Below are 27,142 nucleotides of genomic sequence, written 5' to 3' on the forward strand. Positions count from 1 at the left end.
AATATATTGGGAATTAAAATATGGAACTAATTTGTTGGCTGCTGCTATTTTTTAAACATAACCACAAACCGATGTCTCGCTCCTTTATTGCTTTTTGAAGAACCGTAAAAAAATAAAAAAAATAAAAATGAAGGTATACATTAAAATTTACAACTTGTAAACGAGGCAAAAATATCTTAAACAGTAATGTGTATCAAAACTGTATCCAAAGCCACAACAATATATCTCGACTCTATGCTTATATTCCATGACATAATTTTATTTAGTAAATTACACCTTTTGCCCTTCCATCTCCCACACTTTTTTAGAGAGAGAAAGAGAGGGGACTTTTGTATCGACGTTCTAGATCTCTTAGATCTCTTATAAAGGGGGAAGAGATGAAATTGGTATATTTTTTGCCGCCATAAATTAAAAACTAAACCTTAAAAAATTAATAATATTTTTGCAACTCATTTAAAAGATTACATTTCTTTTGGTCAAAGATATGTGACTTAACTCGAAGTTATGTTTAAATTGGCTAAAAATGTCACGTTAGCAATCCCAATGATTAATTACCATATCATTATTCCATTAAATGGAAAATTAAATTCAGTGATCATTAGGAAGATTTTTAAATTTAGAGATTAAATGGTTAGTTTTGAAGCTTTGACTAAGTAAACATTAAATCTAAATTTAGAGGACAATGAATTAAGGAAAAAAAAATATATATATATATATATATATGTCCCGTGAGTCCGTGACTATGTGCCGCAAAGCGAAGCTAGAGACGGACAGCCGCACTATTGGGCTTACGTATCCCTCTAGGGCCCATGAAAATGGACCCGACATAAATTATATAGACTCTTATTTTTCAATTTTTTTTTTTTGAAAAAGTATAGACTTTTACTTTTATTTTTATTTTATTTGAATGATGTTAGAGCATGATTATGTATAAAATTTATGTGGAATGAAAAGATTTTCTTTTGGAAAATACTTGGATCCTTAATGGTAGGAGGAATCTTGTTATCACTGTCATCAACTAAAAGAGAGAAATGCAAAAATAAACCTTTTTTTTATAAATGGAATGAATTATCAATTTTTCAATGGTGGTGTGGTGAGAACATGATTTGGTTCTCACAGTTAAGAGCCAACTATTATCCTTTTTTTTAGTTAATAAGTAAGGTGAAAATTCACCGATCTACGAATAGAAGGTATGTATTTTAATAATTAAAAAAAGTATTAAAGTTGATATCTTCAAATTTAAAGAAACTAAATGATGAGTAATAAAATTTATGAATTAAAATAATATTTTAAGAACATTAAAAGCAACACAAATTAAGAATTAAAGCAAACAAAGTGAATTAATTTTGCCTTCAAAACCAAGAGATGAAAAAAATGAATTAGTATTAGAAATCCATACGACATCGTGAAATTTGTATGATAAGAATAATGATATTAATAAAAGAAGAGGCCCATTTAGTAAAAAATATATGTTTAAAGAGTTTAACTATACTAAGTTCGTGACAAAAGAGTCTACTTGGAAAAATTTAGGATAAATGACATAAACCACTTGATAATTGTTGCAATTACACCCCTAAACTTTAAATCTTAAAAATTAGACCCTCAAACTTTCATAAAATGAAACCTTTAATATTTGATAAAATTGCACCCAAAATAAAAATTAAATCCTAAAACTTTTTAAAATTGGATCTATGAAATTGGAAGCCATCAACGCCGTTGATGGAAAATTGGAGGCTCTCCCACGTCGTGTAGATCAAATCCCCACCGCTGCAGTTAGAGTTGGAAGCTCTCAAGCTAATTAATTTGTCCATGGAAGTCTGCAACTTTTCCAACACCTCAATAATCTTGATATACAGAAGGTAACCCACAAAATATTAACAAAAAATGGTGCCACTGCCAACCCACCTGAGCAAAAAAAAAAAAAAACAAAATTAAGGAAACCCCACCAAAAAAAGACTAAATTTTTGCCGTGGGTTTTGAATAAAAAGGACTTTTCCTCCGGTTTCAGACTTGTTTATGCAAGGATATGCACAACAGTGTATTTCAGATTGCAGCTCGAACTCGGCCTCCAGACCGATCTGAATACTTGGGCGGTCCTGCACAAAAAGGTGAGCACTCCGACGATCAAGTCAGTATAGGTCGGATTCCCAGTTTAGTTCGACGTCCGAAATCATCGTACCTGATCGTGGAGTGAGGTCCTCTACTTATGGGTGGTAGTCCCGCTAATCTCGCGACGGTTACACCCGGTAATCTCGGGACCGTCGGTTACACCCGGTAATCTCGGACCGACGGTTACACCCGATAATCACGCCGTTGACAGTAGCTCACATCGGCCCCTACCAAGCTTCCCGGTAGGTCGGACATCGGCCAGGTTCACCTCGGCCCTCATACTTAGCATCTGTCAACGCTAGTGGTGGTGATCTCGGCGGTCCGAGCTGGGCATGACTCATGAGTCATCTTGGAGCACCAATAGGGGTCCTCCATGTGTCCAGGGTATTCTCTTCCCCAAACATTGGCCCCCTCTCTGTCTGGTCCGATCTCGACCTGGCAGAGAAGTTCATTCGACTTGCTTTGGACGCGTGGTGACTTCCTATTCGTGAGAAAATATAACCGTTGCGGTGGATTTATCGTCGTAATATTCAAATATTCTGACGCTTCGGATCTTCGGGAGGATCCTAGCTGCTCGTTGATTACACGTGTACGGTGGGGAAATTTTTCCGACGAGCTATAAATACCCCCAATCCTTCAGGTCATACCTTACGTTTCCTGAATTCTTGGAGTTCGATCTGAAGGCAGCTCGAACCCTTGGTAGGTCGGTTTCTTCCCTCACTTTCTCTTTCGAAAGTAGTTGCCATGTCGCCCTCTTTTAGCAGCAACTTAGGATCCGATGAGGATTTAGCTCGTAGGTTAGAGTCCGAGCTCGAGGAGATAGAAAACTTTAGGTTCTCCGATGACGGGAGGATAGTGATGCCTCCACCTCGGGTCAGGGTTTGGAATACCCTTCTAGGATACCTGAGCACTACCTCGGATCCCTTCGTAGGAGGTTCGCTATCCCTGAGAACATCCTCCTTAGGATTCCGGAGGAGGGGGAGAGAGCTGACAATCCTCCAGAGGGATGAGTCACTCTCTACTTCAAAATGTTTGAGTACGGCCTCCGGCTTCCCCTTCACCCTTTTGTCCAAGAATTTCTCTTCCGGACTGGGTTGGCTCCGGCTCAAGTGGCCCCCAATGGGTGGGGTGTCATTTTCGCTTTGGCCATCCTTTTTTGGCTACGAGCTCGAGATAGTGAAGAGGCCGAGCTGTTGGACGTAGACCAGCTCCTCACGTGCTTCGAAGCGAAAAGGATAGCTAAGAAGCCTGGTCGGTTCTATATGTGCGCAAGGAAAGGTGCGTGCGGTATAGTTAAGGGGCCGACCTCCATCAAGGGATGGGTGATGAAGTGGTTCTACGCTTCTGGGGAATGACTTGCAAAAGACGAGTCAGGTCGTTCTTCTTTGACGTTCCCACTAGGTTTGGGAACCTAGGTACGGAGTAGTTCTTACTTTTTGTGATCTTCTTTCCTGTCATTCAGGTCTAACTCGGATTTTGTCTTCGTGCAGTTTCAATCCGACCAGTCCCCGAGCTTACGCAAGCCTCCTTCGACACGTTGAAATATTACAAGGAACATTTTCCGAGTGGTAGGAAGGTCGGAACCTTGGTGACCGACAAGCTGCTGCTTGAGTCCGGGCTGCTAGATTACAACCCTGTAGTTCGTCCTATTTAATCCTTAAGGCCGAACTCCGAATTAGGTATGCCGAGCTTGCTGCCCCCTCCTTCTCCTCTAACTTTGTGCTGATTTTTGTTTTTTTTTTGTTTTGCAGCCATGGTTTGCGGGTTCGCGAGTAACGTGAAACGCAAGTCCAAGGGTCGAGCCCATGCTCTTGAGGCCGCCCAGAGTTCGAAACCTGCCACTCCTGCTGTGGTAGGGCCAGCCTCGGAAGATCCAGCCCCAGTGATCGAGCTGGAGTCTTCTGGGGGTCCTTCGAGGGAGAAGCGCCCCAGGGATCAGACCGAGGCGGTGGACGTCTCGCCCTTGGGCGAGGAGGTGAGGGAAGAAGTCCCTCTGAAGCGAAGGAGGAAGAAGAAGAAGACCACCTCCCCCTTGGAGGTCAGAGCTCGTGGGGTCCTGCCTGCGAGCTTCGCAGATCGGGTGGACGATCTTGAAGCCAGGATGAGCGGGACGTCCGACGTGACGGCACGGTTCAGAGTTGAGCCGTCAAGTTCTGGGGTGAGGGACCAGGTGTCTCGCATCTCGACTGCAAGTTTGGACAGCTGCCTAAGGAGGGCGTCCAAATTTGTAAGTGACCCAGGGTCCGTTCTGCAGAGGACCATCGACTACGCCGCTGAGGTAAGACTGGTGCCTCCATTTTTGCTCAATTTACCTAACAGGTAGCTCGGTCTAATTTTCTTCTTGGTGTTTTGCCTCAGGCGTTTGTTGCTTCCATTCAATCGGCTCTGGCTGTAAAGGCCGAGCTGGATGGGAGGGAAGTTTTGGCAGCGAGGGAGAAAGAAGAGTTCTCTGCTGCCTTGGAGGCTGCTTCCTCCACCATGAAGGATGAGCTGCTGAAGGCTCACTCTGAGGTGGAAATTTTGAAGGCCAAGGTGGAGACCAAGGCCGAGCTGCTGAAGAAAGAAGAGGACAGACGCAAGGTCCAGCTCCGAGCTGCCCATGCTATCACCAAGGGCTTGGAGAAGAAGAAGTTCCAACTCCTCAAGGAGAAGGACGACATGCTCCAGGCGCTTGAAGCGAAGGAGGAGGAGCTGAAGCATGCGACTGCCGAGCTGGAGACGGTGAAGGAGCGTCTCAGCAATGGAGCCCTATTGGAGGAATCGTTTAGGCAACATCCTGACTTCGATGGATTTGCCAAAGACTTCTCTGACGCGGGCTTCAAGTTTCTCATGAAGGGCATTGCTTCCGACATGCCTGACCTTCAGATCGATCTCGGTGGTCTGAAGAAGAGGTATGCTGAGCAGTGGGCGTCTGGGCCTAGCGGCACCCCTGGCCCCCAGGCGTTGGTGGATAAGTACGTCAAAGATCTGGACTCTGACTACTCCGACCTCGAAAAGGATCAGGTCGGCACCAGTCAAGAGGGCGCTCCTCAGGCAGGCTCTTAGGCGATCATCCTTCATGAGGCCTTTCTCTGTCTTTCTTCTCTTGTCCTTTGTTTGTAAGTGTCAGGGCAGAGCTGCAAGGTCTATAAGCCTTGGCTCTGCTCTCCATTCAATAAAGAAGCTCCCATTTGTTTTTACTTTGTTGCCTTCCTTTCTTTGCTTTTTCTTTAAGCTAAAGCCAATGTCACCTCGCACCTCGTACTTTTGAGGTCGCGCCTTCAAAAATACTTGAAATTTTGAATTCGAATCTCTGTCTAGTATTCAATACATTGTACCAACTCTGGATTTTTTAACATCGCACCCTCAACGTAAAAAACGTTAAAAGGCTAAAATCCTAAGTCCGTAGCTGTTCTTCATATCGCACCTCGTACCCTCAAGTTCAAAGACTTGATCATTTTGAACTTTTCACATCGCCCCTTTACCTTGAAGGTTTGAATGTTAAGTTCGTCAGTGGTTTTGGCATCGCACCTCGTACCCTTAGGTTTTGGAGGATTGGATTTTAACCGATTGCTGGAATGTGACCGTGTGGGAGTCCGTGGCCCCCATTTAATTTCTGGTCGAACTCGGAATCATGAAATTAAATCATCACATTTCCGATTGAAACAGTTTTTATAGATCCATTGAAAACCATTTCGGCATTTCAAGGATAATAACGCTTCAGGTGCTCCGCGTTCCATGGGTGCGCGAGGACGTCTCCTTTCAGATCGGCCAACATGTACGTCCCAGGTCGGACTATTCCCTTGACCTCAAACGGCCCCTCCCAGGTCGGGTCAAGGGCACCCACATGGGTTTGGACCCTCTTTAAGACCAGATGCCCGACCTGGAAGGTCCGAGGTCGAACGCGGGCGTTGTAATGTCTGGCCATTCTGCCCTGATATTCCGCCAGGCGTAGCTGGGCCATTGCTCTTCTTTCTTCCAGCAAGTCGAGGTTGAGGAGCAGCTCTTCCTCGTTTGCTGTAGGCTCGTAATGCTCTACTATGTCAGATGACATGCCGATCTCAACCGGGACTACAGCTTCAGAGCCGAAGGCCAGGGAGAACGGGGTCTCACCCGTCGATTCTCTTTGGGTGGTCCGGTACGACCATAGAACCTCTGGTAGCTCCTCGGCCCACCTGCCTTTCTTGGCCAAAGCGAAAATGACACTCCACCCATTGGGGGCCACTTGAGCCGGAGCCAACCCAGTCCGGAAGAGAAATTCTTGGACAAAAGGGTGAAGGGGAAGCCGGAGGCCGTACTCAAACATTTTGAAGTAGAGAGTGACCCATCCCTCTGGAGGATTGTCAGCTCTCTCCCTTTCCTCCGGAATCCTAAGGAGGATGTTTTCAGGGATAGCGAACCCCCTACGAAGGGATCCGAGGTAGTGCTCAGGTATCCTAGAAGGGTATTCCAAACCCTGACCCGAGGTGGATGCATCACTATCCTCCCCGTCATCAGAGAACCTAAAGTTTTCTATCTCCTAATCTACAAGCTAAATCCTCATCGGATCCTAAGTTGCTGCTAAAAGAGGACGACATGGCAACTACGTTCGAAAGAGAAAGTGAGGGAAGAAACCGACCTACCAAGGGTTCGAGCTGCCTTCAGATCGAACCCCAAGAATTCAGGAAGCGTAAGGTATGACCTGAAGGATTGAGGGTATTTATAGCTCGTCGGAAAAATTTCCCCACCGTACACGTGTAATCAACGAGCGGTTAGGATCCTCCCGAAGATCCGAAGCGTCGGAATGTTTGAATATTCCGACGATAAGTCCACCGTAACGGTTATATTTTCCCACGAATAGGAAGTCGCCACGCGTCCAAAGCAAGTCGAATGAACTTCTCTGTCAGGTCGAGATCGGACCAGACAGAGAGGGGGCCAATGTTTGGGGAAGAGAATACCCTGGACACGTGGAGGACCCCTATTGGTGTTCCAAGATGACTCATGAGTCATGCCCAGCTCGGACCGCCGAGATCACCACCACTAGCGTTGACATATGCTAAGTATGAGGGCCGAGGTGAACCTGGCCGAGGTCCGACCTACCGGGAAGCTCGGTAGGGGCCGATGTGAGCTACTGTCAGCGGCGTGATTATCGGGTGTAACCGTCGATCCGAGATTATCGGGTGTAACCGACGGTCTCGAGATTACCGGGTGTAACCGTCGCGAGATTAGCGGGACTACCACCCATAAGTAGAGGACCTCACTCCACGATCAAGTACGATGATTTCAGACCTCGAACTAAACTGGGAATCCGACCTATACTGACTTGATCGTCGGAGTGCTCACCTTTTTGTGCAGGTCCGCCCAAGTATTCAGATCGGTCCGGAGGCCGAGTTCGAGCTGCAATCTAAAATACACTGTTGTGCATATCCTTGCATAAACAAATTTTATGTACAATTTTTTAAGTTTTCACGATACATAGTTAGTTGTAGCGGATAAAATATGTATCAACATGATTAAAATAACCACCCTTATCAATGTTGGATTAAGAAAAGAAAAACATAATTTAATACAAATATGGAGTACGCACATCAAGTTTGGTGCGGGTTTTGTTGCGTTTGGGCCTAAAAGATGGCATATCAACAGACATGATTGTCCTCATGTATAGACATGGATCATGCTCTTCTTTAACCAAGATGAGACATTGTTTACATTCTCCTTACAAACTCAACACTTCAAAGATGATAGTCAAAATTAAAAAAAAATATTATAAAAGTGTGTACATATACGGGAAAAAAGTGAGAACCTGTATACTACATTTTTGATCAAATTGAACAAGCGATAAATTTGTACAGGAATTTTGTTGAGATATTAATATATAAATTTAACTTATTCATCTTTAACATGGTATTGTATGAGGTATTGTGTTCGACTTGTCGAGTCTTGTGCAAAATTTCCAAGCCCTCAAGTAATTAGTAGTTTATTAATCCTTAAGAAACCTAAACATACCAAAGGGTACCACCCATGCTTGATTATTATCCTTACATATAATGAATACAAGTCAACCTCGAACCACGGGGCACTCCATACGGAGCAAGCAAGTCTTAGGGAAAGAACGTACTACGCCCGGTCCCATTTTCAGCCTTTCATTGGGTGTCCGATGAGACCGGAGTCGAACCTACCCGTTGAACCTATTTAACTAAAAATAATAATTATATAAAATTACTCGTGAGTACGAATAGAATTTTAACTAACTAGTTACAACATTATTGACTTTTATATAAAAATTCAAATTCATCGCCATTACAATGTTGTTTTAAGAAGGAGAAATCAACATCAACTTAAACATAGCTTAGCTGATTAAGACGTATATATTTGATCAAGAGATTTAGGGAGGCTCATCTAATCCAAGTAATAAAAGATATGAACACACCATGCACATCTAATCCAAGGCATGTAGCATTGTTTGATTTTCTAATTTAATTAATCTGGAGACACGTGTACTCAAATTTATAGAAGTATAATTTTTTCAATTTATTTAAAATAATGAAGTAACACTTGATAATTAACCTGATTCAAAACCATAAAATTAAATTAGTATATTTTTTAGGGTAGGTACATAGACCCATATACTTACTACTTAGCATAGAAAATGCTATCTTCAAAGCATCCCGCAGTCACCTTAGTGTTAGCTTTTAATAGAGTGCCATTCTTTCTACTCATAGCACTAATTAATTAATTAAGGCTAATTAAAAGTTTGGGAGAAGTACAAAAGGGAGAAAAAGAAGAAAAAAGGTCTGAATTTCCAAGAGGATACAGCAGGACTTATTTATCATCAGTAGAAGTTCACTCTGAAAAACGATGGATAGAATATTCATATTGAATAATTATTCAGAACTAAAGAAAAGTGTCACAGAACCAGAAAGAAAAAGAAATTTTATTTTTATTTTTTTTTGTCAATCTTCGTCGAGCTTAACTAATACATATCTTTGATCAAAAGACTGTAAGTTCGAATTCCTGTCGTACTAAAAGAAATAAAAAAAAAGGTGAAAAGACATGCTGGACCAAAAATACAGCCAAACGATGAGACGAGTAGAAATTATATTATTCTTTTTTTTTGGGGTTTTAAATACAACATACATTTCTTTTTAATTTTTCAAAATCGATGCCGTGTGGCTTAAGCTAGTGAATTTCTATAATTAAGGCTCATTGCATGGACTGAACAATATTAGTGCAGGATTCAAACACAAGACCTCATGGCAAGTAATACTACAATGTTTATGTCATTGCACTATCGTACCAGACAAATGCACATACATGAACCTTCATTATTTTATAATATTGTCATTGAGGTTGTTAATACCAATAGTTAATTTTACCACTATCTTTGAAATATCATAATTCACAGTAACAAATATCTCAAAAGTTCAAAACCACATCCATATATTTTTTTTGGTTAATATTTAGATAAAAGTTGGCCAAACCAAATTGACAAATACCAAAAATTCATACAAAAATTTTCTAAAACTTTACAGCTTAATTGGTCGCTATATTCGATTACAACATAACTTTTAGTGGTAGAATTCTTTTTTACTATCATACTATGTTCCAGTTGATTCACTCCCAATTAAAATTATGAGAAGATGAACTAAAAAGGAACTTGCAAGACCAGGATGAGTACTCCGACGCTTTTAATAGAGATCCGAAGTATTTGTTTATCAAATGTATCATCAGATTTAATTCGCACGTACCTGATATTAATATTCATGGTATTCCATCTCAAAATAAATGGTAGCTCTTTTGACTCATTGATCTTTGCCAAATCCAATTCTTAGACCGAATGCTTCTTCGAACTTCTTGGGCTCTGATATTATATTAATGTTCATGGAGTTCCATCTCAAAACCAATTGACAATGAAAGGAGGAACTCACTTATATTATAAATCTTTGTTAGGTCACTTATCTTATCAATGTGGAATCCTTGATACTTAAAGACGAAGTTACCTATGATATTTATAGGTGAAGAACGTTTTGGACGGTCGATTAACCACGATGCATAAAGAAATAAAAAGTATGTTAAAAGTAGGTTTTTTTAACCCTCAAATAAATCCATGAAGTACCGCCCCCTTTTCTCAAATTAATTTATATAAAATATACACAATAATCATTTTCCTTGGAATTAAATGATCAAATATAGGAACAAAACAGTTGCATGTCCACAACACTTTCTAAGAATATTATAAATTCCAATTCCAAAAGAAATAAAAAGAAAAAGAGTCTTTTCGTTTCTCTTGTAAATTGCATGATGAACACTTGGTTAAGCTCGTGTCATTTTAAGACGAACAGAATCTTCAATTTTGTTATTTCACAAAAAAATAATATTTCCCAAGGCAAAAGGAGCGCTGATCAGAAGCGGTCAGTTCTATCTACTCTCACCTAAATAAACGCCAAAAGTCAGAATATTTCTCCCCAATTTTTTTCAAATTAAATCGTTCAACCAACCTTTAACTGCCACGTCGTCAAACTTTGAAATTCGTCTTTTTTTTCTAAAAATAGTATCGTGTACACACAGCATACGCGTTCTGACACATTTACACATTTTCAGAAAAAAAGGGAGAAATAAGAAAAATAAAAAATAAAAAAGGGAAAAAGAAATTAGTTGGTTTTGGTTAAACGAAGTCGTTATGGCTTATAAATACAGAGTTGCTACCGCGGAGATTTCACGAGAACAGGCCTTCCCGTCACAGGCTCAGCGACTGCCGGAGGACGCAGATCCGGCGAAAACTTGCCGGAAATTTAAGAAAATTGTAAGCTAGATCGAGCGGACGGGAATCATGGGCAGCAATCGCATGAAATGCGATGATCGGCAGAAGAGGACGAAGAGGAAGAGTGAAACGAAGTCGTTTCAGAGGCGATTGGTGAAGTTCAAAGACTTGCCGGATTATCTTAAAGACAACGAGTATATATTGGACTATTACCGGTGTGAATGGCCGGTGAAAGAGGTGCTGTACAGTCTATTTTCATGGCACAACGAGACTCTGAACATCTGGACGTAAATGCCCTCATTCTCACTCTCTTTTGTAGGTATTTATTCCTTCATCTTCGCCTATTTGTGTGTGCTGATTGTTGAGCATCTGATTTTGAGCAGCCATTTGGTAGGGTTTTTTATATTTGGGGCAATGATCGCGATGACGCTGATGGAGAAGACGGAGCTCGGAGCTTTTCTGATCGCCAATTTCTCCAGGTATTCGAAGTTCTTTCACCTTGATTATCAGTAAATTTAGGGATCTGAATCAATTTAATATTGATCACAAGGATGAGCGATTCTTAGCTCAGCAGTCGGTTGATTTCTTTTGTTTTTGTTTGTTTATGGGCCAGAGCTTCAGTTACGGTGCCGTTTTGGACGATTATGGGTATGGAAAGGGACGTCAATGGCTCTGATAGCTTTATTCCTGTAAGCTCATTTTTGCCTTTTACATTATTGTTCTGTTTTGTCATACTTTTTCTTCCCCTCTTTTCTTGTCGGTTTGGGAGACGTCTGGCTTGGATGTGGAATGGACGGTTTGTGACCATCAATTCCATTATCCTCCACAATTATTTATTTCTTCCTTTGGATGGTGTGTGCAATTATATAGAGCTATCATAATAATGAAGTGCAGAAATAAAGGAAAAAGAAAAAAAAAACTTGAGAAAAGAAAGGAGAGACGATATCATTGAATTGAATAGAGTGGAAGAGAGTTAATGAAGCATCTCTGTGGCCAAGTTATTGTGATTTTGGGAATACTTTATTCTAATTGATATTCATATACATATGCTGAAGAAATATTGGTGGAGCCGTGCAAACTCAATGTGAACTGTATGTTGATAATTTTTTATGTCAATTGGGAGAGTCAAAAGAAAGGAGAATTAATTCAATGGCCACTCACCTAAAGAAGAAGTCTACACGTCTTGGCATGATAGCAAGTGGAAAATTTAATTGTATATTTTCATTTTCTTGTCTGGGGTTGGCTTGATTATTGATTCCTTTTTTAAACTGAGAATCAGATTCTCACAGCCAAACGAGAATATTTCGTTATTCTCGTTTAAAAAAGTGTCGTTTAATCATGTTCGTGATGCTAATGATCCACGACGAGTGAAATAGTGGTTCAGTGATAATGTACTTCTCGTCGTGGGGATTCTGAAGAGAGAATCCAAGCAGATGATTAGAAAGTTTAACGAGTTCGTTCGTTCGTTATTTGTTTGCAGGAAACAAAACATGTCTCACAGTCATCGGTTTTCTTAGTAGATAGAGCGGATAAAGCAACAGACTTACCAAAATGGCCATGGTTCGTTTTCTTGGCTGGTGCCATGGGTTGCTTGGTCTGTAGCAGCCTCTCCCACCTCCTCGCTTGCCATTCCAAACGCTTCAATCTTTTCTTCTGGCGCCTAGATTATGCAGGCATTTCTTTGATGATAGTCGGCTCCTTCTTTGCTCCCATTTATTATGTCTTCCTCTGCAACTATTATCCTCGGTTGTTCTATCTTTCTTCGATATCAGTGCTCGGTGTTGCTGCCATCGTTACTCTTCTTGCGCCTGCTCTTTCGGCCCCTCGCTTCCGTTTCTTCAGAGCTTCCTTATTTCTCTCCATGGGCTTCTCGGGAATAATTCCCGCTGCACATGCTATTCTTCTTTACTGGGGACATCCGGATATTTATTTTGCCTTTTGGTATGAGTTTGCCATGGCTGTTCTATATGCTGCAGGAGCTGGATTCTATGTTAGTCGGATACCAGAACGATGGAAACCCGGTGCATTCGACATCGCAGGGCACAGCCACCAGATCTTTCACGTATTTGTTGTTCTGGCAGCACTGGCACACAGTGCAGCAACATTGTTTATTATTGATTTTCGACGGAATTCACCTACCTGCACCTCTTAGCCAGTCCAGAATGGCAGAACTTCCAAGTAGATTGGGAGCGGGTTTCTGGGACATATTTGTTGTCCATCTCCAAATATGTTTCAGCATACTGTAAACTGTAACAGTTGTAGTGTAGTTCTTCATCTTGAGAAGTGCAGGAAGTCCAAATGTCCCATAGCATTTTGCTTGAAAAGAAGTCCAAATGTAGGATCCAAAATCTCAATCAATAGGAATACAAATCACTTGTACAAAATACCTCAAAGTAATTAGTTCATATCATCTTCCAAATTTGCTTCTCAGTAAGTTGCAAAATTACTCAAAGCTTATTTGACAAACTTGCGTCTATGGAGTGGAAGAGATCGAAGGCTTAACAATTGCAAGTCTTTAAAAAAGAATACATAAGACCAGATTTCTTAAAGCCACTTCAATGAAGAATTGGCCTGTTAGAAGGTCGATATCCCACTAGCTAGAGTAGTTTTTTCTTCTGGTCGAACGAGCAAAATTTCATATTGCCCTTGCCCAAATAAAAACCTGTAAGAAGATTAATATTCATTATAGCAGGCTGGTTTCCATGTAGTTATCAATCCAAGAAAGATCTGGGAAGTATAAATCATCCGAACATCGTTTCCATTCTTCGTTTACATTATGGCTGGAGTCGAGGTGAAGAATCTACATACAAGGAACTGACAAACAAGAAAGCTGACGATATCGTTCCTTGCTCGTGGTATATTTAATTAACATATCAAGCAATTGACGCAATGCTAATTAATAGGAAGACCTCTGCTACGTACCTAACTGCAAGTATATTCACAAAGCCTCGATTGCAACTGCTTGTACTCAGCAAATGAAACTACCACTCAGCAACATTCTCGATCCATTTCGACTCAACAAGAGTTTGTTAAATAATATTGCCGTCTCATTGAGCTCTGTACCGTGAAAATTATCTTCAAGGTAATACAAAATTTGTGATACTCCTTCAACTAGTAACCTCAACTATCTCAGCTTCATTGTCACTGTAATCTCCCCAGCGCTTACTGGATTTTTTCTCCACAACCATGTCATGAGAAATTTCCTTCGTTACAACAGCATCACTTGCAGCCACTGGAGCAGTGTCGAGGAGCTTTTCTTGAATGTCCGAGTGGGAGTGATCAATGTCTACAGGTTGTTCATGAGGCTTTTGTTCCATTTGTTGTTGATTCTCACAATCAATATCAGTAGCTGGATCAGTTGTATCATGACTTGTTGCATCTTCAGTTTCATTTCTAACCACAGAATGAACATCTAAACCTGGCGGTGAAACATCTTCTGGACTTACTGGAGATTCTGGAAACTCATTTTGAGTCACTGGAATACCATTAACCGGTGCAGGATATCCATTTGGAGACAGCAGGATACCGCTAGGGGGAAATGGAAAACCATTTGGAGAAGCCAAATACGCATTTGGAGATACTGGATAGCCATTTGGAACCCAAGGCTGGCCAGGTACAAACTCGGCTGCATGGGGATTCATAATTCTAGGAGCGTTGAAGAGATTCCCATCCGCACCATGATCAATATTATGGGAAGTTTGTTTATTACGTGGAATCCGATTACCAGATCTATTGTAGCCACCGGATAGCCGTGGACCATATGGGACCCTGGCTGTTGCTGACTGATGTGGTGATCTGCGAACTGGATTAACAGTAAGCATTGGAGGAATATTTATAGGTGGAGGCAAAATACCCCCATGATCTTTAAATCCTGGGCCTGAAACTGAGCCAAAGACGGGAATTGTCGATGGATTGAAGGGAGGTGCAGTAGCAGAAAGTTTCTTAGTTGTCTCCTTCCCAGCTTCCCCTTCATCTTGCTTTTCTACTTCAGTTGGAATTGGCTTAACATCAACACTATCAACTGGTAAATCATTTTGAGTTGGATTTTCTTTTGAAATGGATGTGTTTTCTTCGCCTGAAGTATAATCACTTCCTGGGGAAACAGACAAGTCTCTGTTAGGGGAAATACTTGCTTCTATTTGTACAGAAGCCTCAGAACTTTCAACTGCCAATGGAGAAGGATTTCCAGCAGCATCAACTTCTATTTCTTTACTAGGCTTGTCAGCAATCTGCAATTCATCAGCCCCCACCATTTTATCTTCAACAGAAGAACACTTTACAGCCTCATGGAGTGGTGCAGATGAAGATTCCTGTTTGTCTGTTTCTGTAATCTTATTCACAAGGCCTTCACCATCTTGTTCTGTACCAAGTCTCTCAACTTTCCCATCCTCTGCATCTTTTACTGTCGTTACTTCATCAAGAGAGAGCTCAGTTGCAGCTTTCTCCCGGCTTTCTTGTGAAGTAACTCCAACGTGAGTAGGCACTTTTGCCAGCTGTTCTGTTGCTGCCTTTACAATAGTTCCAGGTGGAGCCAAGGCAACTTCTTTGTAGGAGAAAAGCTTCCCAGCTACCTGAACACTGCCTTTACCAGCCAAAGATGTAGATTTTGTAACTTGACGATCAATTAAGCCAGGAGAACATGGAGCTGATTTGGGGGCAGATAGTTTTTCCGTACTTCCTGGACTGAAAAGGCTATTATTAGGCTTAGAACTGAAGCTTCCACTTTTCGTAAGTTTTTGTGAAACAGGAACAGATGAGGAAACTGAAGCTGTAGATTCACTTGGGCTGGTTCTGGGGGACACAAAGCTATTTGGTTTTGCTCTATATCTCGATGATTGAGATGCATTTATGAAATTGGTATTCAGTTTTGCCAAGCTTGGTCTCTTTGAACTTGAAGACTTGCGACCTGAAATAGAACGGCCTTTAGGAACAGCCTCTTGCCAGCCACCATCTGAGGCATCGTCTTGCACCTGGTCAACATTTTTATTAAGCTTCGTAACATCAAATAGAACAGCATCAGATTTTTCAATTGCATGTTCCTCCAATTGGGCTTCTTCAGATTTGTTTTCTTTATCACTTGGACTCTCAACAACAGAAAGGTTTGGAGATAAATCTTCATCCTTCTGAAATTCTTCAGCGCCTGTTTCTGGGTACTGGTCGGATTTTCCTTTGATCTGTTCAGGAAAGAAAGCCAAATAGTGTTTCAACAAAAAGAAAAGGAGTTGAAATTATGAAGAGACAAGAAATGAGATGATTTGAACCTTTGCACGAGCTTTCCTCTGAGCATCTCTGGCTTTTAAATCTGCATCGGGGGCTATATAATCCAATAGGTCTGAAACACTAACCAAAGAAGAGAAACACTTATTACAATTTTTTTTGAGTAAAAACGTGTGAGAAGGTCTATTTAGGAAATCAAATTATTTGGAAACAAATCAATACAATCACACACCTCTTATAAGTAAAACTAGTACAATAGAAAAACTCTAGGATTTGTAAAATATTTTGAAAAGTTCATAGTTTTTATTAATAATGCTAAAATCGTCTATTTAATACCTTTTCATCAAAATGTGAATGATATTAAAATTATTTTTGAATGGACGATTACGTGTTTTAAAAATGTTTGTTTAATGGATGCTTTAGACCTTATTTATTTATGCATGGGTGCATATAGATAGATGGTCTAGATCATTCTTGTCTTTTGAAAATTCGTAGATTGAACAAGCAATTTTACAAAAAGATGCAGGTAAGAATCAATTCTGTTCTTCCATTTTTTTTTTTTTTTAAATGAATCAATTCTGTTGGAGGAATACCTTAAATGACCTTTACTGGAGATGGAAGCATCTGGCTTAGGGGTGCCATTCCGAGCAGCTTCCTGCTGCTCCAAGGCTTTCGATTCAAAGTACTCGAGCCATGCAGCTGCATCCTGCGCTACTCAAAATTTCTCTAAGTTTATGGCTTAAAGGTAGCAAATAAGGCTGGTCTTTAGATTTCACATCTAACCTGAGTACGTAAATCCTCAGATCCAAGTTTGGCCTGCAGTATCTGCAGAGTAGTTTGCTCATGCTGAACACTTAGCGAGTATGCTTCCATTAAAGAAAGAGCAATCGCTATGGCATGGTAGCTTGCCGCCGTCTGTAGAAACAAAATGATTACTAAATATGAACGAACACAAATGCAGAAATATTTGCTAGAGAGAGAGATTTGCCTGTATATGATCAGCCCCAAGAAGTCTTTGGTTGCACTTTAAAGCCTCATGCAGATACCTTAAAGCAACATGCACATTTCCCAAACCTTCTTCCATCATTGCTACGTTGATGTAAGTAGCTGCTGTGTTTGGATGAGAAGGTCCACATGTCAAGTGCAAAAGGTACAGAGCTCGGTTAACATACCTGTAATCCAAAGACATTTTTTCACATTTCCACGTCAAATTAACAAAGATTAAGTCGATCCAACATCATTCAATCAATATACAGCCAGTGGAAACATACTTCAAGGCCAGTTCTGTGTGCTGAAGTCGATAGTAGAAAACAGCCAGATCTCCATAACTTTTCATTGTATCAGGGTGGTCAAGTCCCAATTCTCTCTCATTAATATCCAATGCTTTTTGTTGATATATTGTTGCCTAAAAAAAGATATACTGCTCAGTACTTAAGTCTTTTAATATGTGTATGAGATCCCCAGTATTATAGAGTACCTGATTAAAATCCCCTGTATGATACAGTACAACAGCCAGAAGACTATAAGCTCCAGCAGTCATTCGATGATATGGACCACAGACAGATACAAGTTTTGAGAGTGCCTTCAAAATTCAATAAGTTCCGTCAAGTCAATTTAATTTATTAACTTAAATTTTCTGAAGGGAATAAAGATGTAAAACTACAAAGGTCAAAGTTAGATATTCCTCACCTTTGTGCCATAATTAACAGCATCCTCCAGCTTCCCTTTGTCCAAGGAAGTTTTGGAGGATTCCAACAGCGTACGTCCATCTGCAGATGAACATGCCACATGCTGTAGCAAAGAATTTAATATTGTCAAACCAACACAAAATCCAAATCATTCGGTTCGTAATGTGAAAATTTGAATGTACACAACCTTGTACACAGGAACCATGCTGATAATATCTGATCTTTTGAAAGGTGATGCAGTTTCCATATTGTAATCCCTGGGGACAAGCTCAAGCCCCACCTGATGAACACAATGTCGGTGTTAAAAAGATATATGAAGAATTTTCCAAAGAGAAAATAGCCTTGTCTCGTCATCAAACCTTGTGGCATAATCCTCGAAGGATAGCATATTTTCTGGGATCTTGAGTGCTGTCATATTTCCATTGCCATCCAAATCTCTTGAAAAGGAATGTTTCCACCCACTTCCATTTCAAATTAACATCGTTGGTCCAATCGGCTTCATCTTCGATCGAAGGTGTTCCCATCAACACATTTAGACACGATGCTATTGATGCGGCCAAGTCGGAAACATTAACTGCAGCTATAACTGCTTGCAATATGTGTTTATAAGCCCTAACAATCATTTCATGTATACATAAAGATTGGACATGTGGAAGCTTATCTGCAAGTTCAACCTGTAATTAAACAAGAAAAATGAGCTTAAAAAGCCGCATTCCAGCGATCCATATGATTTTAAATTTAATCATTTGCAAAGAATAATATATTTTTTCTTATTATGACACTTTGTTTTGGTCTTGATGTTCTTTGGAGAACATAGAGATATGATTTGCACTAGAACACTCATCCTCATAAAAAATAAAACTCTAAAACAGCAAGAAAGATGTCATCAAACAGAATGAGGCTATTACCACACGTCCTAAAGAACACATTTGCAAACCCCGGGTGTGCATGAAATCTGTCAATGTTCTTCCATCAACAGGTGAGAGTTCAAGGGACCCAAAATCTGCAACCTATTTAATTTGGGATTGTAAGAATTAGTCATCTTGAGCACAATACAAGAAGCACCAACAAAATATAATTATTGACATTCTAACCAGTTTCGGAAGTGCAGTATCAGCATAGTACTTATGAGCCATATCAATCAACTCCTCCGGTGACTGCCAGGAGAGACCAATACCCAATATTAAGCCAAAAGCTAAAGCATAACAACAGGAAGAACAATATTCTAAAGCTTCATCCAAGGAGCAAAAAGTGTTAACAGTATCAAATATCTTCGAATTAGTAAACTTAGAATGATCAAACCTTTTTGTGGAGACCAGTTTCTGATTCCTTCAGTCGCAAATAGGCAGATTCAGGAAGCAACGTTTTCCACATCTGTTCCTTATCCTCATCCTGTTTCTCCAGTGCCTTCTGATTAGTGGGATCAACTTCCTTACCAGGTTCTACTTTACTAGTTCCACTGTCTGTTTTTTTCTTGATCTCCTTAAGAAGTGCACCTTGTTTCCCAAGACCCTTTACAACTGGCTCTAACTTAGTTTCTTCGGGTTTTTTAGACTCAATTTTTCCTGAAGCCTGATTTTGCAAGTGTTGAACCCAACATGCACCTAGCTCCCACCTAATGGACCTAGATTTTTTGGCAGGTTCTTCCTGCAACCTTAACAAACTTTCCTCCATTACTTCCCTCACTACTGTCCTTGAATATTGTAAGTTATCAACATCTGTGCTATGTGATCGATTAGAAGCATTTAATGCCTGAGGCGTGAATGACTTGTGCAGCAACATTCTCAAGCTGAATTGAAATTTCAAATGATCCAAATATTAATAGGTTTAAAAAAACCTGTTAACAAGTAATAAAAATTTCTCCAAGATGATTGGCTTACACTCAATTTTCATCCTAGAATATTGGTTCCTAGTCAATAATCTGAAGATTTAAAAAAAAAAAAAACCGAAAAATACCTATTAACATTCAGAGCATTGGCTCCTCCTTCAGGTTGATCCCCAATGTAAATGTCTCGAGGAATTGGATTTTCTCCCCAATTCACCTCTTTTGCAACTTTCACAATGGCTGTGTAGCCACAATGTCTAATGACCACAACGCCTAATGTGGAAGTGTCCTGCACCAACAGATACCTATAGCAATAAAGACAACTTGAAATTGAAATAACATATCATTACAAATATTCCCAGTAGGTATATTGCATACATGAACAGTAGCACTCTCATCAGCAGTTATGCCTTTAAGTAAATTTCTCCGAGAAAGATCATCCATTGAGACTCCAAGAACCAAGCTCCCGTCATTTTTACGATCCAATTTTACACTTGCATCTCGCACATCTCTCGTTACCTTAATACTTATATCTCCAACAATTTCCTCGTGGAATGCCAAACCATTTGGATCATTCACAGGAAATTTATTAGTCTCGACAAGGCGCTTGATCACTTCAACAGCTTTGAAACCAGACACGTCGACAAATAAACTGTGAAGCAGAAATGCTTTTCTATCACGAATTTGCCTCTCCTCTGGAGTTTTGCAAGGCATTGCAACTAGTATTGCAAACTCTTTTGCCCACTCCCTGAGGTCATGCTCGCCATCTCTTCCTTGCCCTCCTCCATTTCCTCCCCAGTTCTCGTCTTCTACAGGAAGTTGAGGGAAAGATGGATTTTCAGCAACAACAGGAGGAACCACCCAAGTATTTGCCCTAAAACCATAGGGTAGGTTTCCAAACTGAAATGAAACGTTGTCAATATGGCATCATCTTCTCCATGATCCTAACACTGTATGACAAATATACTTACTTTGTTGTGATCTGTGAAAGCTTTCATAAGAGCTCCATATGCCTGCAAAAAATAATAATAATAATATTAATATTAATATTAATAAATAAAATCAAGCATGTCTGCAGTTTATTGAGATAAAAATTACTAATTAAAACTTACAGCATCGAATGCCCTGCTTATCTGCTGCAACAGACACACCAAGGAATGATTAAGAAGATGTTTCCCAGCAGGGTAAAACCCCTTTCTTGAAGCAACAATTGTTGTTGGTTTTCCATTGCAAACACGAACCTTCAGATACAATTATTCACAGTATATCAGTAAGCAGTTCTCATGCCCGAGCAGTTTAGTGAATAAAAACATTTCTACGAGGGGGAAAATGATAACAGAATGATGACCCTCACATCAATCTGAAAGAAGTCATCTTCTGCTTTATCCACAAGGAATGGACGACTTGATCTCCGAATGTCTGCAATGAAGGGGGGAAAAATTTTCGCTAAGAAAACAGTGCAGAACCCCCAATTTCAGCGTCTTTGAAATAACGAGTTTCATCTATTCAACCGCAAAATGTAACTAAGATTATAATCCAAATACAAGTTTTCCAAACATACCCGCGCGCGCGACACTAATTTCAGGAAGCATGAGCAAAATGTGTTTATATTTTGTGGTAGCTCCAGTTTCCTAAAAACCCAAATTATGATCATCTCATATTGACGGAAACCTAGACAACTCACATTGAAGTGGCGGCGTCAGATGGGAGAAGGAGAAGAACTCGTAGAACTGGCCAAGCCTCGGCGGCGGGCACATTGAAACGGAGCCGTCAGGTTTCTCCGAACAATCGAACGAACCATCGGGGTTTCTGACACTCTTAGCCCCATGTCTGGCACTCTGAGTCCCACCTCCGGAGCCTGTAATCGCTTTCTTATCTCCGGTTCCGGCCGGTTTAGGTTTCGAACTCTGCTCGCCGCCGCTTTCCGGACTGGGTAGGGCAGCCTCATAATCGGTCAAACCAGATTCTTTCGAGGCAATATCTTTAGAACCGGAATCCTTGCAACTGGTTCGACCCGACGACTTGGGAGAATTGGAAGATGCGCCGAAGGAGGTGGTGCAAGCGACGATGTCGAGCAGTCGCCGGATGTGCGCGACGGCGAGTTCTTCTGTGTAGTCCTCTGCCAAAATACCGAAAACCGGAAAATTAGAACTCGAGAGGAGATTTTATAGGGTGCGGCATGATGTACGATAAAGGACCCGATGGGTCCGTTGGATTCGCTTCGGTTTTTTTCTTTTTAATGTGTGCGGTCAGGTTACCTTGGACGATTGTGACGTGGCAGGGTTTTAGAGAGATGATATCCACCGAATCCTTTAGCTTAGGGCCCCGAACCTGGAAAATTATAAATAAAATTAAATGTTGCCGTTATTTTCGTTACCCTCTTTTGCGCGGGAACCCTGTTTCGTTTTCATTTTAGTTAAATTAACTTGCAAAATTTCCCTAAAAAAAAAGTTAAATTATAGATTTGCTTTTAATCTAATTTATGATAGAATTTTTAATCTAGTCCTTCTAATTTCGATTTAGTTTGAATTTGATACTTATGATTTAGTCAAATTTATTGTTCTATGGATAACATGTTTTTTCACACAGTAGTTTTTATTTAGGTAACAACTGTATTAAACTTTATGGTTTAGTAAAAAAGAAAATGGGTGAATTCAAAGTAGGTAAACACAAATTTGAGACAACTTATAGATTTAACTAAATCGTATCGATCAAATTGAAACAAAATTAAAGTTAAGTCCAATCCATAAAGACTAAATTAAAACTTTTAAAAATATACGTATCAAATTGTAATTTAACTTTTTAGTACCAATATACTTATTTGAATAGACAAGTTGTAAAGGTTGGTAAAAGGATGTTGTATTCGTTTTTTTTTTTTTTAATACGCATAAAATCATGGCATGTTAATAATGGTTCGGATGTTATGATAAATGAACTATGAAAACATTTTTATATTTTTTATTTTGAATTTCTCTGTTTTTAGGATTTGCAAAAATATTATTTAAAAAAAGTTCAACAGAGATTCATCATGTTTGCTATATATATTTCTTTTGAGTAAGATCATGATTTTTATTTTTGGAGTAACATCTGATAATTGTTTTGCTGATTTAGCATATGCCCTTTCGGCATTCTTATTCTTTTACTTTTATTATGTAAAAAAATTTTGATATAAAAAGATTATATCCTCACATAACCAAAAACTAAAGAATTTTTTTTAGTCCAATATAAAAGTAGAGATTTGAACCTATTAATTTATGATAGAAAATATATATTTTAACCAGTTGAATTATACTTATATTTACAATAGAAAATTAAAGTAGGATTGCATCGATAAAATAAAAATTTATTTCTGGCAACTTAATCAAAACCCATGCCAAAAAAAAGCCCCACTAACTCTGAAATAACATTTAAATGCCAACTTACCCACTAAAAAGGTTGGTTAAAAAACAAGTCAAATGAATTTATCATATAACAATATTGACATTCTTAAATATATTATAGTCTAGGTACTTTTATCTTTTTGTTTATTTGATTATTAGAATGTTCATTCTCATCCATCTACTGTTAGTTTTTGTTAATTTTAATTCCTATATTTCCAAAATGTCTATTTGATCTTTTTGTACTTTTTTATTTAATACAACATACAGATGTGGAAATTCGAACTTATGATTTTTTAGTTTTTTTCTTTTTTGAGATAGACTTTAAACTAGTTGAACTATGTTAAAGTTGACTTTATTTTTTATACTTTAAAAAAGTGATTGTCTTGTTTCGATGCATTTTATTTTTTATCTCATTGTTTCAATATCAATTTCAACACATGGTTACATTCAAAAAATTTCTTAAAATGTAGCAATAATTTTTTATTAAATAGTTTCCATTGCATATAAAAATTCAAGACAACACCAAAATAACAATTGTTAAAGTTATATGGATCAAAATACACTTTTTGAAGATCTAAAATAAACATAACGTTGAAAATATGAAAATTGAATTGAAGATTTTGAAATTACATAGATGAAAAATAAACAAAAATTAAAAGTAAAAGTAAAAAATTATTTAAATAAAAACCAAAGTACAATCGACTATACAATCACGTGATGTGTAACTTCCAACTCTCAACTCGAGAAAAAGTCCAATATTAAACAAATATAATAGATCTCACGTCATTTTTAATAAGTTACTATTTTGAAAATAGTGGGAAGTAGAGTAGTAAAAAAAATTTCACCTCTCAAACCCGGCAACGATAAAATCCATCATTAATCCTCTACATGAGAACTATTTAAAAACCGTGCACTCCCACCAAAACAATCCCATCCCGTCAGATTGCGGACCCCACCCAAAAGTTCCACGATCACGATGATTCCAACGAGTACTCACACCGAAATTAAATGCTCACCGTTCCCAAAAGGAAACTAAAGCTAAAAGTCAACCGATCCAACGGTGCAGGACGAATAACTTAAACGAAAACTGTGATGGGCGAAATGGGACCCACGCCAATCCTTCATTTTCTAAATGCTTACAGTACAGAGGGAAAAAGAAGTGTACCTCGTGCGATAACGAGAAGTTCGTTAAGTGACACGTCTCCACGTGTACTCCTAAGAGCTTCCTCACATCCAGGATCCTGTCTGTAGATATTCCCTACAATATAATTTCCTTGTATTTATTCTTTCATAAAATTGTTCGTACTATATGTATTTTTTCAATTTTCCAAAAAAATAACTGCTTAAATGGAAGCAATGTACAGCCTAAATATCAAGAGTGAAGAAATGAGCAAATTTTCGTGTATTCAAACTTTCTGTGTACCATATGTATTGTAATTTGTATTTGTTTTAGATTTTGTTCGGGAGCATCTCGAATTTGACTCGTTACACTTCTATCGATGTTTGTGCTAAAAGGATATATAATAAAAACTATTTTAATTTTAAGAAGAGTGGAGACTTTTAATTTGAATATATTTTGTCTAATTATTTTGTGTCATTATTGTTGTATCTAGATCTCCTATTCATATATAATTTTGAAAAATATAGAAAGGTGTTGGAAGAAGTAACATTTTTTAGAGTATGTTTGAGTCACGTTTTAAAGGTAATAATAAATATCAACTTTAATAACTATTTATGAGATCATAATGTGTAATAAATAGCAAAGTTGGTTGTTTTAACACAATGTCATCGATAAAAAAAAAAAAAAAAAGAAACATTACTTGAATAATTGTTTAATTATGTTCGTAGTTGTTTGTTTGAAAAAGGATATTTGAATTTTTAATTTAAGAGAAAAAAAATCTAACTCGTAAACAACTCTCTTATAATATTACTTTGTCTCCATCAATTAGCATGTGGAGATGAGAGTTTAAATCCACTATCTTTTAATCGGAGATAATCAAATAATCAATACTTGGTAACATTGTTAGCTAGAATATCTTATCATTAAGATATACAATAGAAAATAATAGTAATGGATAACTATAAATAATGATTAAATTCAAACAAATATGATATACAAACATATAACATTTTGTAATAATTTTATTTGTGACACGTACTAATTTACCAACCATTTAATTTGTTTCATATCACTCTGTTTTCAAATGTTAACAACACAAATTTTATATTTAAGAGACGTGCCACCACTAAGAAAATGGGTAACAAAGTACTAATCAAATAATAGATAATTGGCACCAAATTAGCGAGCTCAGGGGAAAAGAAGGAGGCGGAGTAATTAAATAAAATTAAAATAAAGACAACGAAACTTAATTCTTCCATAACCCATTTGATATATATTCTTCATTCGAAAACACAATCTCAATAAAAATAAAAATTCGTAATTTTAAAATGGATTTTACCTTGAGGGTAACTTGCGAGTCGTCTGGAGTTTCAACGGTGAGTTCAACAACAGTGGGCAAAACTGCCAAAAAGCAAAACAGAAAAGATAAAGATAAAGATTAGATATATAGCTGAAACATTAGCCACATATTTGTGGATGAAGAAGTTAGAAATGGTGGCTATATTAACATGAAACAGAGCAATAATGATTAACAATTAACAATTAACAATTAATAATGGAGTTGAGACGGAGAGATTAGCTAGAGAAGAAGAGAGGAGAGGGAAGAATTAATTAACCTTTATCTTCTTTCCTTTTCTTGTCTCCCTTGGGTTTATGGGGCTTGGTTTTGCCGGCCTTGGGAGCCATAACACAGAGAATGCGCGGCCAAGGAATTTGGGGGTTCGAGGAAATTAAGGTTATAAAATGAAAATTTGCAGTGGGAAATTAGGAGGTGAGGGGAGGGGCAAAAAAATGGGGAGTGTTATCGAGAATATAGAGAGAGAGAGAGAGAGAGAGAGAGAGAGAGAGAGAGAGAGAGAGAGAGAGAGAGAGAGAGAGAGAGAGAGGATAGGATAAGGTAATAAGAGAGGGGGAAGGGTAAGGGTGGCATTTCAATTTTGGCAAATTGGGGCCTCTCGTTTTTTATGTCTCTAAGTTTGAGCGTAAGGATTTTGTTTGAGCAAAATGGAAAGTGGAGATCTCAGGGCTATCACCACACTCCCAATACGCAGTTGCACACAAATTCCAGGCTCCAGCAACCCCCACATGATAACGTCGTCCTTTGCTTCCAGCTGGCACTTAAAACCCACTGTAGAGGTAAAACTATTTCCTGCTCAGGACACTGGTAAATAAAAATGCGTATGGTTTAATTTTGAATTTAATTTGTATGGGGTGGAGTCCTTGGAAATTAGACTTGCAACTTTGGTGTTTATACCGATTTTAGTTTAGTCGTCGTCTACGGTTGGGGTTAGAGAGGGGAGGTATCTGAATAAGAGGATATCCTGAGATCATGGAAGAATGGTCAATAAAGGCTTAAAAAGAATTTATAGTCACTACCTATACAAACAACGTGCACTTTCCTTTTCGTTAACTCGAACTCGTGTTAGTTTGTAGGAATAGTGGTTGCAGGGGATTGTCGAGGCATAATTATCTTCATTGGATGAGGTGTTTTTGGTGAAACTAAAAGCAAAGCTTAACATCTAATCTACACTAGTTTATTATATTTTGGTTGGATAGAATTGTTTGTATCATTGAATTTTGGTCTCATTGGTGGTAAGTTAGTGTTTTATTTTAGTATTTTTAGATTTTGAATAAATTAATATTGGTTTTGATGTTTGTTTTTTTAATTTATAAATTCAACTATGTAAGGGGGAAGATTTGAATATTTGACTGAGAAGAGACCAGTTATGAGTTATGCTCAAATTGACATTTATTTTAGTGATTGAATTAAATGATATATATACACACACAATAGCGCTTGTGTCCAATAAATTGCAAATATAGTAATAATGTATTATGGATTAGCAAATATAGTAAAAAAGAAGTAAATATTAAAATAGTCTTGAAATAAGACTGTAATTTCTCTCTCGTAATGTGTCAACTCTGCATGTCATCAATAATAGATATCTTCGTTAATAGACACTATAATAGACATTTATTAACGAAGACATATTAGTAATATATAAGGTATTACTTCAACATCTATTAGTAATATACAAAGTATTGCTTGAAAAAGAAAAAAACATATATATATATATGTATATA

At 38.5% G+C, this 27,142-nt stretch overlaps 2 protein-coding genes across 4 annotated transcripts; one reads left to right on the forward strand and one right to left on the reverse strand.

The window, feature by feature from the left end:
* The first annotated feature begins 10,717 nt into the window (after window positions 1-10,717).
* On the forward strand, window positions 10,718-13,233 carry HHP2 (heptahelical transmembrane protein2). Of its 3 annotated transcripts, none has more exons than XM_022278902.2 (4): window positions 10,718-11,115; window positions 11,212-11,307; window positions 11,442-11,517; window positions 12,309-13,233. In XM_022278902.2, the coding sequence occupies exons 1-4, from the start codon at window positions 10,898-10,900 to the stop codon at window positions 12,978-12,980; spliced, it is 1,062 nt and encodes a 353-aa protein (XP_022134594.1). In that variant the 5' UTR covers window positions 10,718-10,897; the 3' UTR covers window positions 12,981-13,233. The 3 variants fall into 3 exon arrangements, with proteins under 3 accessions (XP_022134594.1, XP_022134595.1, XP_022134597.1); XM_022278903.2 differs by having other exon boundaries at window positions 10,907-11,143; window positions 11,223-11,307; XM_022278905.2 differs by having other exon boundaries at window positions 10,977-11,147; window positions 11,223-11,307.
* A 300-nt stretch (window positions 13,234-13,533) lies between these two features.
* LOC111006986 (Tetratricopeptide repeat (TPR)-like superfamily protein) lies at window positions 13,534-25,890 on the reverse strand. The gene is made up of 23 exons (XM_088124937.1): window positions 25,675-25,890; window positions 25,398-25,459; window positions 24,104-24,196; window positions 21,817-21,889; window positions 21,243-21,677; window positions 20,913-20,977; window positions 20,671-20,799; window positions 20,530-20,571; window positions 19,937-20,458; window positions 19,690-19,847; window positions 19,036-19,522; window positions 18,828-18,890; window positions 18,642-18,743; window positions 18,093-18,407; window positions 17,921-18,013; window positions 17,735-17,836; window positions 17,523-17,627; window positions 17,317-17,450; window positions 17,034-17,217; window positions 16,829-16,960; window positions 16,639-16,751; window positions 16,090-16,168; window positions 13,534-16,002 (listed from the first exon to the last, which is right to left on the reverse strand). The coding sequence occupies exons 1-23, from the start codon at window positions 25,742-25,744 to the stop codon at window positions 13,936-13,938; spliced, it is 5,625 nt and encodes a 1,874-aa protein (XP_087981063.1). The 5' UTR covers window positions 25,745-25,890; the 3' UTR covers window positions 13,534-13,935.
* Between the last annotated feature and the right edge of the window lie 1,252 nt (window positions 25,891-27,142).

This window comes from Momordica charantia, assembly GCF_013281855.1.
Source record: "Momordica charantia cultivar OHB3-1 chromosome 6 unlocalized genomic scaffold, Mcharantia_2.0 BLBB01000006.1, whole genome shotgun sequence".
NCBI classification, from domain to species: domain Eukaryota; kingdom Viridiplantae; phylum Streptophyta; class Magnoliopsida; order Cucurbitales; family Cucurbitaceae; genus Momordica; species Momordica charantia.

Coding starts and splice junctions, on each gene's coding strand:
- HHP2 (XM_022278902.2), top strand. CDS start 10,898: ATGGGCAGCAATCGCATGAAATGCGATGATCGGCAGAAGAGGACGAAG. Junction 11,116..11,211: donor GAGACTCTGAACATCTGGAC/GTAAATGCCCTC, acceptor GATTTTGAGCAG/CCATTTGGTAGGGTTTTTTA. Junction 11,518..12,308: donor GCTCTGATAGCTTTATTCCT/GTAAGCTCATTT, acceptor ATTTGTTTGCAG/GAAACAAAACATGTCTCACA.
- LOC111006986 (XM_088124937.1), bottom strand. CDS start 25,744: ATGGCTCCCAAGGCCGGCAAAACCAAGCCCCATAAACCCAAGGGAGAC. Junction 20,459..20,529: donor CTTTCACAGATCACAACAAA/GTAAGTATATTT, acceptor GTTTCATTTCAG/TTTGGAAACCTACCCTATGG. Junction 17,628..17,734: donor CTGTTAATTATGGCACAAAG/GTGAGGAATATC, acceptor TGAATTTTGAAG/GCACTCTCAAAACTTGTATC.